This window comes from Gymnodraco acuticeps, unplaced genomic scaffold (assembly GCF_902827175.1).
Source record: "Gymnodraco acuticeps unplaced genomic scaffold, fGymAcu1.1, whole genome shotgun sequence".
NCBI lineage: Eukaryota > Metazoa > Chordata > Actinopteri > Perciformes > Bathydraconidae > Gymnodraco > Gymnodraco acuticeps.
In genome coordinates this window covers 8,260-32,433 of record NW_022992271.1, presented here as the reverse complement: position 1 = coordinate 32,433, position 24,174 = coordinate 8,260, and the positions used below count along the sequence as shown (strand labels likewise).

Below are 24,174 nucleotides of genomic sequence, written 5' to 3'. Positions count from 1 at the left end.
AGAAACTGCTTTCATCGCGTCGCGATGTTTACAGTGAGAACAGCTGTGAGGTCCGTGCAGAAAGCAGAGCAGTGTGTATAATATATATCACTCAGTATAACAGGCCTACATTACTCTCTTTATTTGCTGTAGTACAAAGAGTCGATCTTTTTCTAAGACCATTTAGTGCTTCACATAATAAAATACACAACGGCTGTAGCCTGATTATGCTTTAGGAGCTGTAAGTGTGTGTGGTAGGCAGTGTGTATGTGTGTGTGTGTGGTACAGTATGTAGGTGTGTGTTGTACAGTGCGTAGATGCGGCGGATAGACGGGTCACAGTTGGTTTGGTGTCCTCTGCTTACTTTTAATTTAATTTAATTTCAAACCTTTATTTATACAGATAAATCCCATTGAGATCATTGATCTCTTTTTCAAGGCAGACCTGCTCAAGTAGTTCAACATGAAACATAAAAACATAAACAGAACAACAAAAGGACATCAAACAGCATCATTTACATAATTATCCACATGAGCAGGTACCAATAGCTTCCGATTGAGTCGCATCCAACCGAGCTTTAAAAACATTTAGTGGCACCAGATTGCTCAGTTTCCATTTAATTTGCAGACTATTCCAAGACAGAGGAGCTGCGCATCTAAAAGCTGTTGTCCCTAAGACAGTCCTAGCAGTTGGCACATTTAATAAAACCACAGCATGCGATCTCAGGCAGCAGCCACTTACAATTCACCGTGAGATCAGGGAGCAGATGGAAGATGGAAGTTTCCCTAACATGGCTTTGTATGTTAGGGAGACTTCCATCTTATATCTGCTCCCTGATCTCACGTAAAATTGTAAGTGGCTTATTATTATTACAAGTTAATATTTGTAAATACAACTTTTGGCCCGTAATTTCAATTCCCCATTTCAGCGACCAGAGAGGGGGGGGGATATATCCAGTCTCTGATTGTGTTTCGTTATTATGAGAGTGCTCTCATACTTTAAATTGTATATATTTATATAAATATATTTGTGTGTGTGTGTCGCATCTGTAGCCTGTTATTGTCTCATTATACCGCACTCTCAATGAATTCAAAGTAAATATGTGGGGGAACAATGTTCAGCTGATCTAACAGAGATACAGCGCTATGACAAAACACTCGACAGCTGATGCAGCTGTTGCCACGTAATAATGAACGGACGTCTCTTTAAAATGACCGCTCAGAGGAGAGGAGTTCTCATTTCTTTAAACGTCTGCTGCTTCCCCTCCTCTCTCCTCGGTTCCCCTCCTCGGTCCTCCGCTCGCATCTCCTGTGGGCGGGTCTAAGTCTCGAGGAGGGGAACCGAGGAGGGGAGTCGAGGAGGGGAAATTTGAGTATTGAGAAGCCTCTCATGAGAGTTGCTCAATAGCGCATGATGACAAAATGGCCCAACTTTTGAGAGAGCGAAACCTCACAGATTACCCAGCATGCCTGAGAAGTACCCGTATGTGCACTCATAGAGCATGCGCAACTTTAACCACGCCGCCCAAAAGGCTCGTTCACATTAAGCACGTGAATTTGCGTACACGTAACAGCACCGCGCGTTCATGAGAGCATGGTACTGGATTTATATTAACGAGGCGGCAGTTAGCAGCTAGCGGCTAGCTAGTAAATTATGCTAAATTACACATCAGTCGTTATGTACTTTTATATTACGCTGACATCAGGATCTAGTGATATCCAAGCAACAGAGCTTCATTTAGCATGATACTTGTGTGGGTTGTACATGAAACCACTTGGTAATATATACAAATGTATATGTTGAAGCCTGTTATGATCAATTGTGAGTTAAAACTTTATCTAAAAAGTGAAGCTGATGATGGATTACTGTGGTGGAGTTAAAATAACAATAGCCTATTTATTTTTGAAATGTGATGGAGTAAAAGGATAGTAACTGTGATTATTCATGTTAGCCCACAAGTAACTAAAACAATTGCAAGTGCAATAAGAAGCTACAGGAACGTTAATCTACGTCGGTAATATTAACTTTATTTAATACAACATTTACGGTACAAGATTTAATCATACAGCCCATGTAGTATAATATTTTACAAATGATGAATTACAGCAAACATGTGCAATATATCCATTATTAGAGCTCCGTGGGCTGGCATTAAGGCGATATGGTCCGTTGTTATTGTGCATCCATGGGTAAAGAGAAACTCATGTAGTGCTGAACACGTAACATGAACGTGCCGGGCGGCGCGGTCCCGTGGGTTAGATGCGCGTTCATAATGCAGAGGGAAATAACTCTCAGAATAACGTTATTAGCACATTTTTACAACTTGAGGAACGAATGTTTTTAATAAGGGCTATACAAACGTTCATACTGGGTAGTTTATTTAGTTTAAAAAAAATTATCCAACGAGTTACAGACCACTCTTTCCCCATGTAAGTCAATGGGAAAAAGTGTTTCCGGGCCCAGCAACCTAAAGGAAGTGTAGTACCGCCGTTTGACCAGCACGAATATTCTCATCAGACTCCGGCGCACTTCCTGGGGCCGTGAGACCCGAGCCTCACTACAGGCATCGAAAAATGCTTTCAACGCTTCGCCCATTCATTTGAATGGGGTGACGTAGAAGATTTTTAAACTTCGCCGAACTGCTTTGCAAGCATCACGAGCATCTATCGGCATCAAAAGTTGAACAATGTTCAACTTTTGAGGCTCGATGCTTGGCATCAGCCAATCAAATCCCGCGTATGCAAATCTGACAGTACAAGCGCTAGCCAATCAAACCGCGTGTATGCTGGGAGAGACTACGCAGGTCATTTCCTCATATTCAAAAACATGGAGGGAAAATTCATTCTAGCGGTAGTGAATTACCCGGTGCTGTATGATCAGCCTCTGTTCATCTACCGGGATACAAACCGGAGGAGCGAGGCATGGAGGGAGGTGGCAGAGACAGTGGATGAAACTGGTAGGTTTTCGCCTGTTTGGGGATTTTATATCGAGTTTACTTCATTTTAACATTGCTATTGCTTTGTATGCCGGGGGCGGGAGATTCCTGATTGGTTGTTGGTCGCCTTGGGCGTAAGAAATCACCAAGCCTCAGACACGCCCATCTTCAAGATGTTTTGATGCCTGTAGTGTAGACGGGCCGTCATGCTACCCCTTCAATTTGCATCACTCTCGTTCGTTCTTTCTATGTCTGGTCAGACATCAATCTGTTCCAAGTAGCGCGCCCCCTAGAGGCCTGGAGCACTGTGTGTTTTGGGGTTTGTATGTGTTTTTTTACTTTGCAGTGTTTTTCTGTTGCGTTTGTTTTCGGGGTTTGTTTGTTTTTCATTTCAGGATTTGCAGCTGTTTCCTGCTTATGGATGCGTTTTGGCCGTTGTTCCGCGTTTGCACCTGCCGGCCACTGTACTTTCCACATGCTACAAAACTAACATGTTGTACATATGTTAATATATTTCTGCGTAGACATGGATGAAGATGACGGACAGAAGGAACATCCAGAAACTTCCAGAAAGAAAGGAGGCTGCTGATTGGACGACATGAGAAAGGTCAGACGGATTCTACTTTATTTACACTTTTGAGTTGTACAGATGGATATTTTTTTTTTTTTAACTCTATATCCACATCAAAATGAAAACCATGACTCTAAGACATCAAATAGTAAAATGTTATACTTATACTGGGTTTTACCTTTTCTATATATACCTTTCTGCCACTAGGGGGCGCTCAATATCAATAATCAAAGACACATTGGAAGCAGAGGATCATGGGAGTTGTAGTTTTCTGCTTCTCCCTTACAAAAGCTGAATTAGCCACAGATGTATTCTCTAGACAAAACCAACAAACCCACCGATTTAAACGTTTAAAAAATACAAAAAAGGCAGTTATTCGTTAAAAATCAGTGTTTCTTGTGGTTTAAAAAGGACGTCCTGATAGGCTGTGATCTGGGTTAACGTTAGCTCAGTTTCTTCCTCTTATAACTCCAGATTCAGATGTGTTTACCAATCCATCATCCTCACCAAAACACACAGATACAGTGAGAAGAAACTGTTAAAACACTAAATTCATGAATTTCTTTATATTTAATTCGTGTTTTTCTGAAGCTGTTTCTCTGATCACTTCAGATCGAGACGTCCCATGACTCAAATCCTTCATTAGGGTAAAATATAGAGTTGAACAGCACCAATATCTAAAAGATAAATGGATACATGTGGCTTAAAACCCGATAAAAAGTCACTTATTTGTCAATTCAAGACACAGGGAACCAGAGGAAACGTTAAAATACACATTTCTCTAAAGGTGTTTTATTTGTACAGATTACATATCTATTATTATACAGGTATTATTTTGTATATATAGAATAGAGAAACATCTCCATAGTGTCGACACAGATGTGTGTGTGTGTGTGTGTGTGTGTGTGTGTGTGTGTGTGTGTGTGTGTGTGAAACATTTTGTGTATAAGAGGATTAGAGCAAAATATGTGTAATACTAGAGATGGTAGCTTTCCAGCGCACACACACACTCAATTCAGTTAATCTCACTGTCGTACACACACACATACACACACAGACACACACACACACACACACACACTCTAAATTCAGTTAATCTCACTGTTGTACACACACACACACATACACACACACATACAGACATATACACACACACAGACACACATACAGACACACACACACATACAGACACATACACACAGACATACACACAGACACACATACAGACACACACAGACAGACACACACACACACTCTCAATTCAGTTAATCTCACTATCGTACACACACACACACACACACACACACACACACACACACACACACACACAGGGAGGGTAAATCGAGGACGTAGAGAGAAAGTGAGATTTTCTGCCAAACTCGACCCCGACCGGCTCTAATCTGCATATTTCCCATGATGCCGAGGGGCTCTTTTAATCCCGTCGTCCACGATGAAGAGGACGAGGAAAAGGTGAAGAGGGATCTGTGTTTCAGTTTCAGGATCGACTGAAGACGGACTTTCTGTTCATGGACTATTTTATTCCCCTTTTAATGGACTCTCCTCTTCCTCTTCCTCTTCTTCATCTCTCTTTCATTGAGGCTGCTTTTCCAGAAGCATCGTGTTGCAGGAGGATGAGATAAGTGGTCTTTTAGCTGCGGACAGGTTCATAATAAGATTTAATTTAATGGTGCATTCAGGGGCAGTTGGGAAACAGAGCGTTGCATTCAGGGTCGGAGGTATTGCCGCTACTTAGTTATGAAAAAAACCTTATCAGAGAGTTAATTTTTTTTATTTAATTCTGCTTATTCAGAAATAGTGTATACAAATGCTGAATAATTATAATAGTAATTATTAATTTAATGTTTATAGCACACTGTAAAAAAGAGTCGATAATAAGAGTTAATTGGGATTAATACAGTAAATATAAGAAAGTTAATGTAAACACTTTTCTAGCCTCATTTATTCATATTTCTTCGTGTGAAGCAGCACAGGTTAAAGTTGCTTTTTGGCTCTGAAGAAGTCAACGTTAAAACCCGCAGCTGAAACACAAGAAAGGAAGAAGCGAACAGGAGGTAAACAGGAAGTAAACAGGAGGTAAACAGGAAGTGAACAGGAAGTAAACACGAGGTAAACAGGAAGTAAACAGGAGGTAAACAGGAAGTAAACAGGAGGTAAACAGGAAGTAAACAGGAAGTAAACAAGAAGAAAGAGAGTTTTGATTTTTATATCCTGAGGATGCAGAGCGACATGATGGCCTGCACCAAGTGTCTCTGTCCAACAGGAGACAACAGCTCCTCTGCTGGACAGGTACACACACACACACACACATACACACACACACACACTGTGGTTTTTATTCTTATGAGTATATGTTTCTAGGTTTGTTACGGATTAGCGTGTAATCTTAAAAGCCTTGTTTTTGCTGAAGAATTCAATGGAACAGATTAGCTGTGTGTGTGTGTGTGTGTGTGTGTATATGGTGTGTGTACGGTGTGTGTGTGTGTTGCTTCAGCGACAACCGAGGAAATGTGCCAACAAGTTGCGTGTGTGTGGAGTTAAAGTCTCAATATCCTGTTTGTTTCCCTTTTTGTTTCTGCAGTAAATTGTATTTAAATCCTGCAAAAAGCTATGAATAAAAAATACCAATGAGGCGACAGACAAATTGTATAAAAGCAAATGTAATCAAACTGTTGGATAAATGGTTAAATATGTATCAAATGAATATAAGCTGCTAAAAACGACAGAGTTTGACAATCTTTTCAGGCGTTAGGCTTAAAAAGTCTCCACTTGAAAGGAGGATGTGATCCTATCAGAATCATCCACAGAGGCTCCTCCTCTCCTCTGAGTGAAAACACTACAAACACTAAATAAAGTAAAGTAAGTTTCAAGTCAAAAATCCTTGTCGTTTTAACATTTGAATGCAGAAATGTCACATATGGGTGCAATAAAGGTGTAACACGGGTTATAGTGCTGTTACCTGGGGGAATATGGGTGTATGAACATGAACAGTGCAATATAGGTGTAACATGGGTGTGATACAGGTGAATCAAAGGTGTACCATGGGTGAGTATATTAACAGTGTACTATGGGTGTATTGTACACAAATAGCAATCAACTAATTTCCCCAAATATTTATATGCGATGCCCATTTAAGGGTTAATAAAATGTACCAAAAAACAAGTTAAATGAGTGATTTTCCTTCATTAAACCCCAGTTTGATGGTCATTAACGTGAGTGTGTGTGTTTGGTGATTTGAGTGCTTTTCACTCCTCAAGGTAATCCTCTTTAAAGTGTGTGTGTGTGTGTGTGTGTGTGTGTGTGTGTGTGTGTGTGTGTGTGTGTGTGTGTGTGTGTGTGTGTGTGTGTGTGTGTGTGAGACAGAGAAAACAGGACATTTATTAATTATTCTTGCAGGAAGAAGCTTTAAGCTCTTTATGTAACTTCATATCATTTAGGGAAATGTCTTTTATCGAATTGATGACCTAAAAAGTTGGTACTCCTGTTACTGCGAGGCTCACAGCTCTGCATGTGAACATCCCATAACTTCCATAGATACACTGTTGGAAAGAGGACAATGTATCCTACGTTCAACCAAGAAATTATGTACGAAGAGTAAAAATTGTGGAAGTTGGAGCAAATCAAAGACACATGTTTACGAATACATTCCAACCGCAATACACACCAATGTTAAAATCTGAAAACGTCCTTTTTACTAAGCGTCGAACAAGGCTGAATATTTTTTAAAGTTCACGTGTGATTTTAAAGATATCTTATACACATAATGTATGAAAGATTTGGAACATTATAAAGTTTGAATGGAGTTTCTACGTCAATGTGTGAATGAGTAGAAAGCTGTTAAAAAGTGCACGTTTTTGTGTTTGAATGACGTTTCTACGTTAAGGTGATTTCATTGAATATCCTTCCAGTTGTGTCTATAATTTCTTCCACTTAAGTTATACTTATTGATTACCTTTATAAAGTAATAAAATAAGTAAAGTATTGCTGTTAACATTAACTCTTTGTTTCTCTTTCTCTTTTAGAGTAACTTTCTGGGTTTCACCTCCTTCAACATCAGAGATCTGCTCCGACCCAAAGAGCCTCAAGTCTCCCTCAATCTCAGGTAAACACCTTAAATAAGACTTAAAGGAGCTCTTAACTTAAGTATGTCTTATGCAACCAATTCTATTTTAAGAAACCATAACTGAATGTATAGGTTCATCTTAACTTAAGGGTCTTTTGTGTTTCATTTTACAAAAACCTTAACTAAGACTTAAAGTTAACCTCAACATAAGTGTGTTTTATGCAAGCAATTGTATTTAAGAAAACCTTAACTAATACTTAAAGGAAGACTTCTAAAAAAGGCACATTTTAACTTAAGAATGTTTTGTGCAACAGATTTTACTTTAAAATGTATAATCTAAAATCTTAACTAAGACACAAAGGTTGTGACTTACTGTAAGTGTGTTTCCTGCAAGCAATTTTATGTGAAGAAAACCTTAACTAAGACTTGAAGCAAATCTTAACTTAAGGGTCTTTTGTTTTGCAACTGTTTTATTTTACCAACATCTTAAATGGGACCTTATGTAAAATATTAATGTAATGTTTTTGCAACCAATTGTATTTTTAAGAAAACCTCAGGTGGGACTTCAGTACATTTAATTTAAGAAATGTTAAATAGGACTTAAAGGAAAACCTAAGCAAACTTTTAAAGGAATTCTGTGCAACACTTAAGCCTTAACTATCAAACTTAAGGGTATTTTGTGCAACCAGCCTCCAGTAACTACCACTAAACTCCCCTTTCCTTCCTAAACTTGACTTTAAACTTCCTTAAAGTCTTCTCGAAGTTTTACTGCACGCACCTTGAACCACACACACTGAAGTGCAGGGTGCTGTCACCTGATTGGCCGTTGCTGGGATACCTGTAGCCAGATGAGGAAGTGAGAGGGTTTCTCCACCGTGTAGAGTAGAGAAACACTTCCTGTTTTATATCACAACATCTGCAGAGTGACAGACGACAGGTAGAGTAACGCAGGTGTGTTTTAAATACTACACCTGGAACAGAGGATCAGGCTTAGCTTTTAAATCTGGTTTATGTCTTTTTATTTAGCTTTAATGACATCAAAAGTTAGCTTAGCATACATGTTATTATCTTGGATTAGTCTCTTGGCATCAGACTACAGTTATTTGTATCTGTTAGCTTGATATGTCTTTATTTAATTCATCTTGACATGTATCTTTGTTTAGCTATGTCTTCTAGGTATCTCAAACCTTATTTTGTGACAAGTATGGTTTGTTTTGCTAAATGTTGTGCTTCTAGCTAGCTTTATCTCTGGTTTATTCATAGTTTGTCTTATTAACTAGTCTTCATTCCATCACAAGTTAGCTTAGCAGCATACATGTTATTCTCTTGGATTATTCTCTTTGCATCAGACTACTGTTCTTTTGATCTGTTAGCTTGCTCTTCTAAATCTATTTCCTTCATCTTGACAGTTATCTTTGTTTCGCTGGTTATTTGGTTTCTTGTTAGGTTTGTCTTGCAGAATGTTGTGGTTCTAGTTAGCTCATCTCACTGGTTTATTCATAGTTTGTCTTATTTAGCTTCAATGACATCACAAGTTATTTTAGCATACATGTTATTATCTTGGATTAGTGTTTGCATCAGATTACTGTTAGCTTGATATTCTGTATATATTTAATCCCTTTTAACAGATATCTTGCTTCTAGTGATCTTTGTTGAGCTGGTTTCTGGTTAGCTATGTCTTCAAGGTTATTTCAAATCTTGTTGTTTACTAGTTGTTTGCTTTTCTCGTATGGTTATTGTTAGCTTTATCTTGCTAGTTATCGTCCTTTGCACTTCATATGCTCGTTATCTAATTTCCACTAAGATTAGTTTAGCTATTTTCTTTGTTTATATAGTAGTTAGCTTTGTCTAGCAATTATTTGTTTGCGGTAAGCTACATCGTGCTAGTTTCCATTAAGATTAGTTTACCTATGTTATCAGTTTCTTGTTAGCTTTGTCTTGCTAGTTAGTTGTAGTTAGCTTTGTCTTGCTAGTTAGGTGTAGTTAGGTAGTTAGCTTTGTCTTGCTAGTTAGTTGTAGTTAGGTAGTTAGCTTTGTCTTTCTAGTTAGTTGTAGTTAGCTTTGTCTTGCTAGTTAGTTGTAGTTAGCTTTGTCTTGCTAGTTAGTTGTAGTTAGGTAGTTAGCTTTGTCTTGCTAGTTAGTTGTAGTTAGCTTTGTCTTGCTAGTTAGTTGTAGTTAGGTAGTTAGCTTTGTCTTGCTAGTTAGTTGTAGTTAGGTAGTTAGCTTTGTCTTGCTAGTTAGTTGTAGTTAGGTAGTTAGCTTTGTCTTGCTAGTTAGTTGTAGTTAGCGTTGTCTTGCTAGTTAGTTGTAGTTAGCTTTGTCTTGCTAGTTAGTTGTAGTTAGCTTTGTCTTGCTAGTTAGTTGTAGTTAGGTAGTTAGCTTTGTCTTGCTAGTTAGGTGTAGTTAGGTAGTTAGCTTTGTCTTGCTAGTTAGTTGTAGTTAGGTAGTTAGCTTTGTCTTGCTAGTTAGTTGTAGTTAGGTAGTTAGCTTCGTCTTGCTAGTTAGTTGTAGTTAGGTAGTTAGCTTTGTCTTGCTAGTTAGTTGTAGTTAGGTAGTTAGCTTTGTCTTGCTAGTTAGTTGTAGTTAGCTTTGTCTTGCTAGTTAGTTGTAGTTAGGTAGTTAGCTTTGTCTTGCTAGTTAGTTGTAGTTAGGTAGTTAGCTTTGTCTTGCTAGTTAGTTGTAGTTAGGTAGTTAGCTTTGTCTTGCTAGATAGTTGTACTTAGGTCAGTTAGGTAGTTAGGTTTGTCTTTCTAAATGTACTGGCTCTAGTTAGCTTTTCTAATTTGTTTGTTGCTAGCTAATTTGACCCGCCAGTTATCAATTTTTTCAGTTGAAGTTTCTTGTTACTTCTTGCTTTTTATTAAGCTTTTCTATGCTACATATTATTGATCCTACTTAGCTTTGTCTTGCTAGTTATTTTGTTTCCTTTACCCTTCTTTCTTCCCTCCTCTCTCTAATTCAGGACGATGGATGGTGTGAACGAGGTCGGGGAGGTGATGGTGTCCCGTCTGCAGATTGAGGAAGAAACTCCTCCGGATCACAAGGTAAAGGAAGTCATATGTTGAAAAATGTATTTCCATTTCCTTCCTCTCTCTCTAGTTGTACTTGTGTCACATTGAGGTTTCTATTCAGTCGTCTGAGTGAGACAAATAAGAAAGAGTGAAGTATTTTTCCTCCATTTTCCTTTATTTCAGTGTCTTGCGCTGTGTGACAGTCTTCACACCTCCATCCACGACAAAGAAAACAGTCCAATGATGAGAGCAGGTGAGAAACAAAGCCTTTATTCTTGCAATGTGTGCTTCTGTGCCTTATTATCGCTTTAATACCATGTGTGTGTGTGCAGTGTTGTGTTCGCAGGTGTGTAAGGTGTACAGGTTTCAGACGGAGGATCAAAGATGGCTGCTGGTGCGGGAACAGATGTCCGAGACGCCGCTTTCTTTCTCGTTACCCAAAAAGCTTCTGAGCCTGCTCATACGCAGCCATACAAGCAGGTATGTGTTTGTATTTCACCTGTAGAGTGGTGGAAGGATGTCCTATTTCTGAGTTGGACACTGAAGGCAGCATCTCCCTGGATTATTGCAGAGAATAATCTCATTATATTAACACCACTTTATGATTTCTGAAGTAAAAAGCTAACGATTGGCTATAAAGGAAGCTGAACTAAGCTACAGGCGGCCAATGTTGGGCGATAAAGGAACTACAGCACGGTCACATGACTTCACGTCACCACCGCTAAGCTAAAGGTGGCTAATGTTGGGCTATTAAGGAACTACAGCACGGTCGGTCACATGACTTCATGTCACCACCGATATGCTAAAGGTGGCTAATGTTGGGCTATAAAGGAACTACAGCACGGTCACATGACTTCACGTCACCACCGCTAAGCTAAAGGTGGCTAATGTTGGGCTATTAAGGAACTACAGCACGATCACATGACTTCACGTCACCACCGATATGCTAAAGGTGGCTAATGTTGGGCTATAAAGGATCTACAGCACGGTCACATGACTTCAGTCACCACCGATATGCTAAAGGTGGCTAATGTTGGGCTATTACGGAACTACACTACAGTCACATGACTTCACGTTACCACCGCTAAGCTAAAGGTGGCTAATGTTCGGCTATAAAGGAACTACAGCACGGTCACATGACTTCACGTCTCCACCGCTAAGCTAAAGGCGGCTAATGTTGGGCTATAAAGGAACTACAGCACGGTCACATGACTTCACGTCACCACCGATATGCTAAAGGTGGCTAATGTTGGGCTATTAAGGAACTATAGCACGGTCACATGACTTCAGTCACCACCGATAAGCTAAAGGTGGCTAATGTTGGGCTATTAAGGAACGACAGCACGGTCACTTCACGTCTCCACCGATATGCTAAAGTTGGCTAATGTTGGGCTATAAAGGAACTACATTACGGTCACATGACTTCACGTCACCACCGATATGCTAAAGGTGGCTAATGTTGGGCTATTAAGGAACTACAGCACGGTCACTTCACGTCTCCACCGATATGCTAAAGTTGGCTAATGTTGGGCTATAAAGGAACTACATTACGGTCAAATGACTTCACGTCACCACCGATATGCTAAAGGTGGCTAATGTTGGGCTATTAAGGAACTACAGCACGGTCACGTCACCACCGCTAAGCTAAAGGTGGCTAATGTTGGGCTATTACGGAACTACACTACGGTCACATGACTTCACGTCACCACCGCTAAGCTAAAGGTGGCTAATGTTGGGCTATAAAGGAACTACAGCACGGTCACATGACTTCACGCCACCATCGCTAAGCTAAAGTTGGCTAATGTTGGGCTATAAAGGAACTACAGCACGGTCACATGACTTCACGTCACCACCGCTAAGCTAAAGGCGGCTAATGTTGAGCTATTAAGGAACTGCAGCACGGTCACATGACTTCACGTCACCACCGCTAAGCTAAAGGCGGCTAATGTTGGGCTATAAAGGAACTACAGCACGGTCACATGACTTCACGTCACCACCGATATGCTAAAGGTGGCTAATGTTGGGCTATTAAGGAACTACAGCACGGTCACGTCACCACCGCTAAGCTAAAGGTGGCTAATGTTGGGCTATTACGGAACTACACTACGGTCACATGACTTCACGTCACCACCGCTAAGCTAAAGGTGGCTAATGTTGGGCTATAAAGGAACTACAGCACGGTCACATGACTTCACGCCACCATCGCTAAGCTAAAGTTGGCTAATGTTGGGCTATAAAGGAACTACAGCACGGTCACATGACTTCACGTCACCACCGCTAAGCTAAAGGCGGCTAATGTTGAGCTATTAAGGAACTGCAGCACGGTCACATGACTTCACGTCACCACCGCTAAGCTAAAGGCGGCTAATGTTGGGCTATAAAGGAACTACAGCACGGTCACATGACTTCACGTCACCACCGATATGCTAAAGGTGGCTAATGTTGGGCTATTAAGGAACTATAGCACGGTCACATGACTTCAGTCACCACCGATAAGCTAAAGGTGGCTAATGTTGGGCTATTAAGGAACGACAGCACGGTCACTTCACGTCTCCACCGATATGCTAAAGTTGGCTAATGTTGGGCTATAAAGGAACTACAGCACGGTCACATGACTTCAGTCACCACCGATATGCTAAAGATGGCTAATGTTGGGCTATTAAGGAACTACAGCACGGTCACTTCACGTCTCCACCGATATGCTAAAGTTGGCTAATGTTGGGCTATAAAGGAACTACATTACGGTCACATGACTTCACGTCACCACCGATATGCTAAAGGTGGCTAATGTTGGGCTATTAAGGAACTACAGCACGGTCACGTCACCACCGCTAAGCTAAAGGTGGCTAATGTTGGGCTATTACGGAACTACACTACGGTCACATGACTTCACGTCACCACCGCTAAGCTAAAGGTGGCTAATGTTGGGCTATAAAGGAACTACAGCACGGTCACATGACTTCACGCCACCATCGCTAAACTAAAGTTGGCTAATGTTGGGCTATAAAGGAACTACAGCATGGTCACATGACTTCACGTCACCACCGCTAAGCTAAAGGCGGCTAATGTTGAGCTATTAACGAACTACAGCACGGTCACATGACTTCACGTCACCACCGCTAAGCTAAAGGCGGCTAATGTTGGGCTATAAAGGAACTACAGCACGGTCACATGACTTCACGTCACCACCGATATGCTAAAGGTGGCTAATGTTGGGCTATTAAGGAACTATAGCACGGTCACATGACTTCAGTCACCACCGATAAGCTAAAGGTGGCTAATGTTGGGCTATTAAGGAACGACAGCACGGTCACTTCACGTCTCCACCGATATGCTAAAGTTGGCTAATGTTGGGCTATAAAGGAACTACAGCACGGTCACATGACTTCAGTCACCACCGATATGCTAAAGGTGGCTAATGTTGGGCTATTAAGGAACTACAGCACGGTCACTTCACGTCTCCACCGATATGCTAAAGTTGGCTAATGTTGGGCTATAAAGGAACTACATTACGGTCACATGACTTCACGTCACCACCGCTAAGCTAAAGGTGGCTAATGTTGGGCTATTACGGAACTACACTACGGTCACATGACTTCACGTCACCACCGCTAAGCTAAAGGTGGCTAATGTTGGGCTATAAAGGAACTACAGCACGGTCACATGACTTCACGCCACCATCGCTAAGCTAAAGGTGGCTAATGTTGGGCTATACATGAACTACAGCACGGTCACATGACTTCACGTCACCACCGCTAAGCTAAAGGCGGCTAATGTTGAGCTATTAAGGAACTACAGCACGGTCACATGACTTCACGTCACCACCGATATGCTAAAGGTGGCTAATGTTGGGCTATTAAGGAACTACAGCACGGTCACATGACTTCAGTCACCACCGATATGCTAAAGGTGGCTAATGTTGGGCTATTAAGGAACTACAGCACAGTCACATGACTTCAGTCACCACCGATATGCTAAAGGTGGCTAATGTTGGGCTATTAAGGAACTATAGCACGGTCACTTCACGTCTCCACCGCTAAGCTAAAGGCGGCTAATGTTGGGCTATAAAGGAACTACAGCACGGTCACATGACTTCACGTCACCACCAATATGCTAAAGGTGGCTAATGTTGGGCTATTAAGGAACTATAGCACGGTCACTTCACGTCTCCACCGATATGCTAAAGTTGGCTAATGTTGGGCTATAAAGGAACTACAGCACGGTCACATGACTTCAGTCACCACCGATATGCTAAAGGTGGCTAATGTTGGGCTATTAAGGAACTACAGCACGGTCACTTCACGTCTCTACCGATATGCTAAAGTTGGCTAATGTTGGGCTATAAAGGAACTACATTACGGTCACATGACTTCACGTCACCACCGATATGCTAAAGGTGGCTAATGTTGGGCTATTAAGGAACTATAGCACGGTCACGTCACCACCGCTAAGCTAAAGGTGGCTAATGTTGGGCTATTACGGAACTACACTACGGTCTATGACTTCACGTCACCACCGCTAAGCTAAAGGTGGCTAATGTTGGGCTATAAAGGAACTACAGCACAGTCACATGACTTCACGCCACCATCGCTAAGCTAAAGGTGGCTAATGTTAGGCTATAAAGGAACTACAGCACGGTCACATGACTTCACGTCACCATCGCTAAGCTAAAGGCGGCTAATGTTGAGCTATAAAGGAACTACAGCACGGTCACATGACTTCACGTCACCACCGCTAAGCTAAAGGTGACTAATGTTGGGCTATTACGGAACTACACTATGGTCACATGACTTCACGTCACCACCGCTAAGCTAAAGGTGGCTAATGTTGGGCTATAAAGGAACTACAGCACGGTCACATGACTTCACGTCACCACCGCTAAGCTAAAGGAGGCTAATGTTGGGCTATAAAGGAACTACAGCACGGTCACATGACTTCACGTCGCCTCCGCTAATCTAAAGGCGGCTAATGTTGGGCTATAAAGGAACTACAGCACGGTCACATGGCTTCACGTCACCACCGCTAAGCTAAAGGTGACTAATGTTGGGCTATTACGGAACTACACTATGGTCACATGACTTCACGTCACCACCACTAAGCTAAAGGTGGCTAATGTTGGGCTATAAAGGAACTACAGCACGGTCACATGACTTCACGTCACCACCGCTAAGCTAAAGGTGGCTAATGTTGGGCTATAAAGGAACTACAGCACGGTCACATGACTTCACGTCACCACCGCTAAGCTAAAGGAGGCTAATGTTGGGCTATAAAGGAACTACAGCACGGTCACATGACTTCACGTCACCACCGCTAAGCTAAAGCTGGCTAATGTTGGGCTATAAAGGAACTACAGCACGGTCACATGACTTCACGTCGCCTCCGCTAATCTAAAGGCGGCTAATGTTGAGCTATAAAGGAACTACAGCACGGTCACATGACTTCACGTCACCACCGCTAAGCTAAAGGTGGCTAATGATGGCCGTGATGACGTTTAGTCGTCTCGTTTAAACACTTGTTTTCTCTTCCTCAGGGTGCAGGAGGTGATGGAGCTCGGTGACCTTTCACCCCACATGGACAGGCTACGCTATGATGTCATCTGCCACTGCAACCACCTGATTGGCTGTTACCAGGAAACACTCGCTGACCTAGACAACATCTCAGGTGAGATTTAAAGGGCCACGCCATCAAATTATATTCTGTGGTATTGTTTCTTAAGATAAGATATACTTATGTTTAAAATCCCCTGGATGGGGGAGTATGATCTCAGTGTGTTAGTCCTAAATGTTTTTTTTTTTGTTTTATAATCAGCGTCGTCCAGTTTTAAGTCGAGCTGCAGTAAATCAGACCGACAGCTTCAGTTTGTTCCCACCAACCTCCACGCTCAGAGGATGGAGGTCACCGAGCCCGACAGCACAGGTATGATATACACCTGAGGACTCTTTAAAGTAGAGACAATACATACTGATATACACCTGAACATCAGCAGGAGAGGACTCTTTAAAGTAGAGACACTACATACACCTGAACATCAGCAGGAGAGGACTCTTTAAAGTAGAGACACTACATACTGATATACACCTGAACATCAGCAGGAGAGGACTCTTTAAAGTAGAGACACTACATACTGATATTCACCTGAACAGCAGCAGGAGAGGACTCTTTAAAGTAGAGACACTACATACTGATATACACCTGAACATCAGCAGGAGAGGACTCTTTAAAGTAGAGACACTACATACTGATATACACCTGAACATCAGCAGGAGAGGACTCTTTAAAGTAGAGACACTACATACTGATATACACCTGAACATCAGCAGGAGAGGACTCTTTAAAGTAGAGACACTACATACTGATATACACCTGAACATCAGCAGGAGAGGACTCTTTAAAGTAGAGACACTACCTACTGATATACACCTGAACATCAGCAGTAGAGGACTCTTTAAAGTAGAGACACTACATACTGATATACACCTGAACATCAGCAGGAGAGGACTCTTTAAAGTAGAGACACTACCTACTGATATACACCTGAACATCAGCAGTAGAGGACTCTTTAAAGTAGAGACACTACATACTGATATACACCTGAACATCAGCAGGAGAGGACTCTTTAAAGGAGAGACTCTACATACTGATATACACCTGAACATCAGCAGGAGAGGACTCTTTAAAGTAGAGACACTACATACTGATATACACCTGAACATCAGCAGATATATTTAGTTTACTGGTGTCTCTGTTTCAGGAGGTGTTTGGTATGAAGTGATCACCTTTGGAGCTCCAGCTGATCATCACCAGGGTTTCAAACATGGAGGATTGAAGAAGCTGCTCAGCAAACACACACACCTCAGAGACAGGTGAGTTAAATCTCAGAGAAATCTACATATTTTCTCACAAATTTGACTTTTATTATCTCAGAGAATATACACGTTATTTTGCGTTTATTTTTATTTAAATGTGTGGTTTTGCTTTTTTTGTTATTTATTTAAAAAAATATATCTGCTAATTTTACTTAATTATTATTTAATATATGTTGAATATATTAGTGGCTATTATTTAATACTTTTTTCTATATTTATAACATATTTAGAATTTTTATCCGTGAGTTTTTCTTCTTAAATGTATGCCTTTTAATGCCCCCTATTTCTTTTTATTTAAAATGTATTTTTATATTATGTTATCGCAGGTAACGTCCTTTAAAACAACATTTAATATTACTTATTTTGTTCTTTCCAGCGTTGTGTCTTACTCCCAGGAGGAGAGCTCCAGAGCCAGGGAGCTTCTGGCTAACGTTGCCCAGCTGCAGCCTCTCATTTTCGGACTCGCTGAGGAGCTGCTCTCCGTCTCTCTGAAGCAAAACAACGCCCGACTGCAGCCGGTGCTCCACAGCCTCACGCAGCAAGTGAGGAGGAAACATTTATAAATAGATGTTTAATAAAATGTAGAATTATTATTTAGGATTTATTTGTATATACAAAAAAAAAACATTTAGTTTCAGATTGTTTTACTTTTTATTTATTTCTTTTAAATGTGTATATTTTATCTCAGGGAATTGCACATTTTGTTTTTAATTGTGATGTTTTTTGTAAAATGTACAGATAGTTTTCTGGCAGATCTAATTTTATAATTTTAGAGAAAATACAGTAATTATTTTGGACTTTTACAAACTTTTTTCTCATACAGACGAAGCAGTTTGTCCACGCTTTAAAAGACGAGCTGGTGAAGAGCGCCTTGATAGCGAGCCACGACCATAGCAACCTATGTGAAAACTCAACAGCCAATCAGGAGGGGGCGTTGACACCGGGGCAACAGGACGCCTGGCAACAGGAGGCAGATTACGACGAGGAGGAATGGGTAAGAGTGTGAGAGTTAATTTAATTACTGTTTTCACAAATAAATAAATGAATGGTGAGAAAATATGCATTTATGTTCTAATTTAATCAAATGTTGTGTGTGTGTGTGTGTGTGTGTGTGTGTGTGTGTGTGTGTGTGTGTGTGTGTGTGTGTGTGTGTGTGTGTGTGTGTGTGTGTGTGTGTGTGTGTGTGTGTGTGTGTGTGTGTGTGTGTGTAGGACAGGGCGTGGGCGAATGTCGGCATGAGCCTCAACTGCATCATCGCCATGGGTGACCGGCTGCTGGGGAAAGAGGAAGTGACATCATCAGAGAACCAAGAATCAGATCACTCCCAGAACACTGGTGGGACGATATTTTATATACTGAAAACGACTAGAATTGATCGTGTGTTGCTTCATGAGGAGTCTAGCCCAGGATTTATTATATGAACCACAAAGGTTGATTTGAGGGAATGTACCTCACTATGCTCAGTAGTATATATCCTTTATTTAACCAGGTAAAAGACTCATTGAGATTCAAATCTATTTTCCAAGAGCGACCTGGCCAAGAAGGGCAGCATGTACAAAGTTACAACAGATAAAACACAGACATGACAGGCAGACAAATACAGCTGTAAAACACAAATAAAATGGCACATTAGCCAGTCAATATGCGAAGTAAAACAAACTATTAAAATCATTCAAAACTGGCAACATTTAAAACAATTTTAGGTAGTGTTGGAGTCAAGACATCCTTAACCAAGACCAAGACTTTAAGAGGCCAAAACCAAAGTCAAGACCAAGACTTTAAGAGTTCGAGACCATGCCAAGACCAAGTCAAAACCAAGACCAAGACTTTAAGAGGCCAAAACCAAAGTCAAGACCAAGACTTTAAGAGTTCGAGACCATGCCAAGACCAAGTCAAAACCAAGACCAAGACTTTAAGAGGCCAAAACCAAAGTCAAGACCAAGACTTTAAGAGTTCGAGACCAAGTCAAGACCAAGACTTTAAGAGTTCGAGACCAAGACTTTAAGAGTTCGATACCATGCCAAGACCAAGACTTTAAGAGTTCGAGACCAAGTCAAGACCAATACTTTAATAGTTTGAGACCAATTCAAGACCAAGACTTTAAGAGTTCGAGACCATGCCAAGACTTTAAGAGTTTGAGACCATGCCAAGACCAGAGTGTACCAAGACCAAGACTTTAAGAGTTTGAGACCAAGTCAAGACCAAGACTTTAAGAGTTCGAGACCATGCCAAGACCAATACTTTAACAGTTTGAGACCATGCCAAGACCAATACCAGAGTGTACCAAGACCAAGACTTTAAGAGTTTGAGACCAAGTCAAGACCAAGACTTTAAGAGTTCGAGACCATGCCAAGACCAAGACCAAGGCAGGGCGAGACCGAATCAAGACCAAGACTTTAAGAGGTCAAGACTTTAAGAGGTTGAGACCAAGACCAAGACAGGGTGAGACCGAATCAAGACCAGAAGCAAGACTTAAGGTTGTAAACTGTATGGATAATAGCGAAACTACAACTCAAGATGGAAGTGTATTTAGAGAAATGGTCTAACTGTTATAAGGTATTTAGCAAAGCGAACATATTGTAAACCTCTCATTGGACTCTGTATGTCTCATACTTCTGTAATGATAATTGCTTTTGTATATTGAACTCCTTCAGCCTCCTGGCAGGAGCAGCTGCTCCCCCTGGTGGTGACTCTGAGGGACTGCGTGAGGGAGGCGGAGCTTAAGGCTCGCGTCGCCATGACGTTCGTGATGATGCAGGCGGCGGCGGCCATGACGGTTTCTGAGGGAACGACAAACATCGTGCAGCGACGCCACGCCGCGTTCAGCCAGGCGGTGAGAGGAGGAGCTAATGAAGTGTAGAATAATTATACAGATTTATGCTTTTTATTTTTAGTGTACTATTATTTGTTTTGTACACTTGTATTGTTTAAATAAGTTGTACCTTTCTCTATGATCTCATTTCCACCGGCAAAAACTGTGCATAAAAACGTTGTAATAATTTATAATATTCAAGTTTTTTCTCGTAAATTTTGTGATTTTAAAACTAATATTTTTCCCACTAATTTTCTTATTTAATTTGTTCCTATTTTATGTTTTTTCTTGGATCATTTATTTTGTTTTATTTTTTAATCTTATCTCAGATTTTTTACTTTTTTATTGTTTATTTATGTTTATTATATTTTATCAGTTTTTTTCCTATTTATTGAATTAAATATTCATATATATATATATTGAATATTTATATTATCTATTTTTTTATCATATTTTTTTTTTTTTTTCATTTTATGAAATCATATTATCATATCATATTTGATCCCATATTATCTTGATTTTTTACATCTTATTTTTTATATTGTGTATCTCTCATCTTCCCTCCAGCTCTCGGCCTTGGTGTGTGGTTTCGTGTTGCGTTTGTTCTCAGCTCTGCAGGATCAGGACTTCCTGCAGCAGCTGATCTCTGCCGGACTCCTGGTGCAGTTTGAAGCTCTGCTCAGCACCTATGGTACACACACACACACACACACACACACACACACACACACACACACACACACTGTCTGCAGTCTAACGAGTGTGTATGTGTGTGTGTGTGTGTGTGTGTGTGTGTGTGTGTGTGATAGGTGAGGAGGTGGGCATGCTGGAGGACATGGAGGTGTGTGTTTCCGATCTGAGCCGAGTGACGTTCACCATCATCGAAGCAAAGAGCGAAGAACCAGAAGATCTGCTGCCAACACTGAGAGGAGAATGGTGGGTCACACACACACACACACACACACACACACACACACACACACACACACACACACACACCCACACACACACACTCTCTCACACAGTGTTTCTTCCTCTCAGGGTCAGTCTGGTGGTCGAGGTGCCGTTGCCTCCGGAGACGTTTCGCTCGTTGCCGCAGGAAGTGAGAGACGGACGTTTGATCCGGGTTCATCCGGTCCTCTTTAACATCGGAATAAACCAGCAGCAGAGTCTGGCTGAGAGGTACACACACTTTAATACACACATTAAAAAACAAGATAATAATATTTTAATGAATATAAACTTAAAAGAGTGTTTGTGGTTGTAGGTTTGGGGACAGCTCTCTGCAGGAGAGAGTGAACCAGCAGAGCTGCGAGCGCCTGAGAGTTTACTGCAACACGCTGAGAGACACGCTGCCAGTGACGGGTAACACTCTGAGCGAGATTATTATAACATTTTTATTTATTATTTTTATTTTGACATGATGCACATTTTCCAGAATTGTTCAGAATGTCCTGATTCTGAGTATTTCAGATTTTTTCTGAATTTCTCAGATTTTTTTAAATGATTCTGAGTTTTCCTTAATTTGTTATTTTTCTCGAGTTACTAAAATTCTCAGAATCTTTGTTTGATTTTTCGGAGTTTCCGTTTTTTTTTCTGAATTTTCTGATTTCTTTTCTGATTTTTTGTAAATTCTTCTTGATTTTCTGATATTTTTCTGAATTTTCCATATTCGTTTTTCTTTCTGAATTTCCCTGACAGCTGGTGTTCAGTCTCTGTCGGACTTGTTGTCGTCTCTTGAACGCTGCGTGGAATTAAAGAAGAGAAAAAACGTGGAGGTTCTCTGGATCGCTGCGGCGGTGAGAAACGAAGCAAATTTAGGATGAGATAAAGAAATAAAACTCAGGAGTTAATGTGTTTGTGTGTGTGTGTGTGTGTGTGTGTGTGTGTGTGTGTGTGTGTGTGTGTGTGTCTAGGTGTGTCGTTCTGTGCGAGGTGTGCGTTTCACCAGCTGTAAAAGTGCGAAGGACCGCACGGCGATGTCAGTGACTCTGGAGCAGTGTGTGTTACTGAGAGAGAGACACACACTCTGCAACACACACTTCAGCACCGCGCTGCACTGCATGAGGAGGTACACACACACCGTGACACAGTGACATCACTATGAAACACTCACATTTTTGCTTCTGTTTTTCTTTATTTTCTCCTCTGTCCGTTCTCTTTAATTTTTCTGCTGCAGAATATTTTCCCTTCAACCTTTATTTCTTTTATACCCATTTGTTTTGGGTTTCTTTCCATTCTTTTCTTATCGTTATCCCCACTTTATTATCTCCTCCTTTAATTTACTCTGTCTTTTTTAATATTGTTTAACATTTTCAGTTTAACTATATTTTTCCATCTTATTTTCCTCCATTTTTTCCTCTTTTTTCCACTTTTTCCTCCATTTTTCCTCCTCCTCCTCCTCCTCCTCCTCCTCCTCCTCCTCCTGCCCCTGCTGCTCCTCCAGGTCCCGGGTGTTTTGGGGGGCAGACTCTGGGCTGTTTCCCCCCCCTCAGACCCCGGCTCTCAGGCCTGTATGGCCCCTAAGCCTCCCAGAAGGCACCTGTACCCAGTGGCCTTCCTGCTGGTTTCCTCTCACCTGCTGGTCCTCTGGCTCATCTTCAGCCTCGTGCTCATGCTCAACAAATACCAGTAGACCCCCCTCAGAGTCAGATTTATTAAACACCAGGAGGATCGACCAAACCACCAGTCGATCTAACATATGTTCTCAAACCAACAGTCGTTCAAGTGACAATTCTCATCCTCTTCTATTTCAAACTATGGTCCTCTTTTATCGATTCTGTCCTTTTCTTTAACTTCCTGGTTCTCTGGCTCGTCCTCATGCTCGATAAATACCAGTAGACCCCCCACAAACAGCTGCAACCATCAGTCCATCTGCAGATACTGTTTGTTCACGATCATTTACAAGAGATCATAGAGAAAGTCAGAAAGTGCTTTTTCTTTCAGTTTGATTTGATTTATTTTGAACGTGTAAAACAATAATACATAAAATAATGATACCTAATTACACATCCGAAACGGGGTGGGAAGAAGTTTACACTGATTTAACCCCTTCTCCCAAAAACTCAATTATTAACATTTTTGTATATATTATTTTTAAGTGAATATCTTTGGGACATGACATCATAAACCGAGTCGACTCACGTTACACGCTCAACATTAAAATAACCTATCATCTCTATCTATAAATATATTTGACATTAAATTATTAATTAAAGTTACATTTTTGGTGCAAAATACCTTTTAAAATGCTGTTTGTATTCAATCAAATATGCTGCTTTTCTCTGTTTTATGTAATTTCACTATTTACAGACATTTTTATCTAGCTGCTGCGATTTGTCGACTCACTCAAGAATAAAATGATCTCTAAATCTGGGAATTATAATGATATATTCATGCTTTTATTCTTGTATTGATGATACCGTGGTGTGTTCAGGGCCGGCTGCAGGATGGAGAACGTTCAGAAGAACATCGGCAGCAGGAAGTTCGCCTTCAGCGGCGTTCAGCTGCTCACTTTCCCCAAACTGTACCGCCCTCCAGAGGGAAGCTTCGGATAGAAACTCTGACCGTTACTTTATTTATGTACAGATGCTTTTATATAATATCAGGAGATGTTTGTTTTATCTTGTAAAGTGTGTGTTGTTGTTTTATATATGTGTCCCTCTGTGCAGGTGTGATTCACAAACATGTTTCTGCATTAAATTAATACTTGATTTCATCTGATTTATTTCACTAAACCACATGGCGGGTGATGTTCACTGGATTAACACATCTACGTTTTATATTATAATACAAGATGTTACACTACAATAAAGATGCAGAGAGCCACGTTGAGTTTAAAACATGCGCATTTGAAGTTAAAGGTCTCCTATCATGCAAAATGCACTTTGTGATGTCTTTTCTACATCTATGTGTCCCC

The 24,174-nt window shown here is 40.8% G+C and overlaps 1 protein-coding gene across 6 annotated transcripts in view; it reads left to right on the top strand.

Moving 5' to 3' along the window:
- The window catches only part of LOC117540539 (type II inositol 3,4-bisphosphate 4-phosphatase-like), an 80,056-nt gene extending 56,083 nt beyond the window's left edge, over positions 1-23,973 (top strand). For 2 of the 6 annotated variants that reach the window (XM_034207281.1, XM_034207280.1), the window contains exons 2-20: positions 3,439-3,521; positions 7,526-7,605; positions 10,529-10,610; positions 10,761-10,830; positions 10,910-11,057; positions 16,108-16,238; positions 16,386-16,493; positions 17,329-17,440; positions 17,820-17,985; positions 18,267-18,437; positions 18,655-18,778; positions 20,098-20,276; positions 20,823-20,946; positions 21,065-21,191; positions 21,297-21,437; positions 21,523-21,620; positions 21,957-22,054; positions 22,172-22,326; positions 23,692-23,973. In XM_034207281.1, coding sequence (XP_034063172.1) covers positions 3,513-3,521; positions 7,526-7,605; positions 10,529-10,610; positions 10,761-10,830; positions 10,910-11,057; positions 16,108-16,238; positions 16,386-16,493; positions 17,329-17,440; positions 17,820-17,985; positions 18,267-18,437; positions 18,655-18,778; positions 20,098-20,276; positions 20,823-20,946; positions 21,065-21,191; positions 21,297-21,437; positions 21,523-21,620; positions 21,957-22,054; positions 22,172-22,326; positions 23,692-23,812 — 2,244 coding nt within the window. In that variant the 5' untranslated portion in view covers positions 3,439-3,512 and the 3' untranslated portion in view covers positions 23,813-23,973. Of the gene's footprint in view, positions 1-3,215; positions 3,234-3,438; positions 3,522-6,016; positions 6,363-7,525; positions 7,606-7,667; positions 8,518-10,528; positions 10,611-10,760; positions 10,831-10,909; positions 11,058-16,107; positions 16,239-16,385; positions 16,494-17,328; positions 17,441-17,819; positions 17,986-18,266; positions 18,438-18,654; positions 18,779-20,097; positions 20,277-20,822; positions 20,947-21,064; positions 21,192-21,296; positions 21,438-21,522; positions 21,621-21,956; positions 22,055-22,171; positions 22,327-23,691 lie in introns of those variants that run through there. The other 4 variants (XM_034207282.1, XM_034207283.1, XM_034207284.1 and 1 more) reach the window with 4 other exon arrangements.
- The last annotated feature ends 201 nt before the right edge of the window (positions 23,974-24,174 follow it).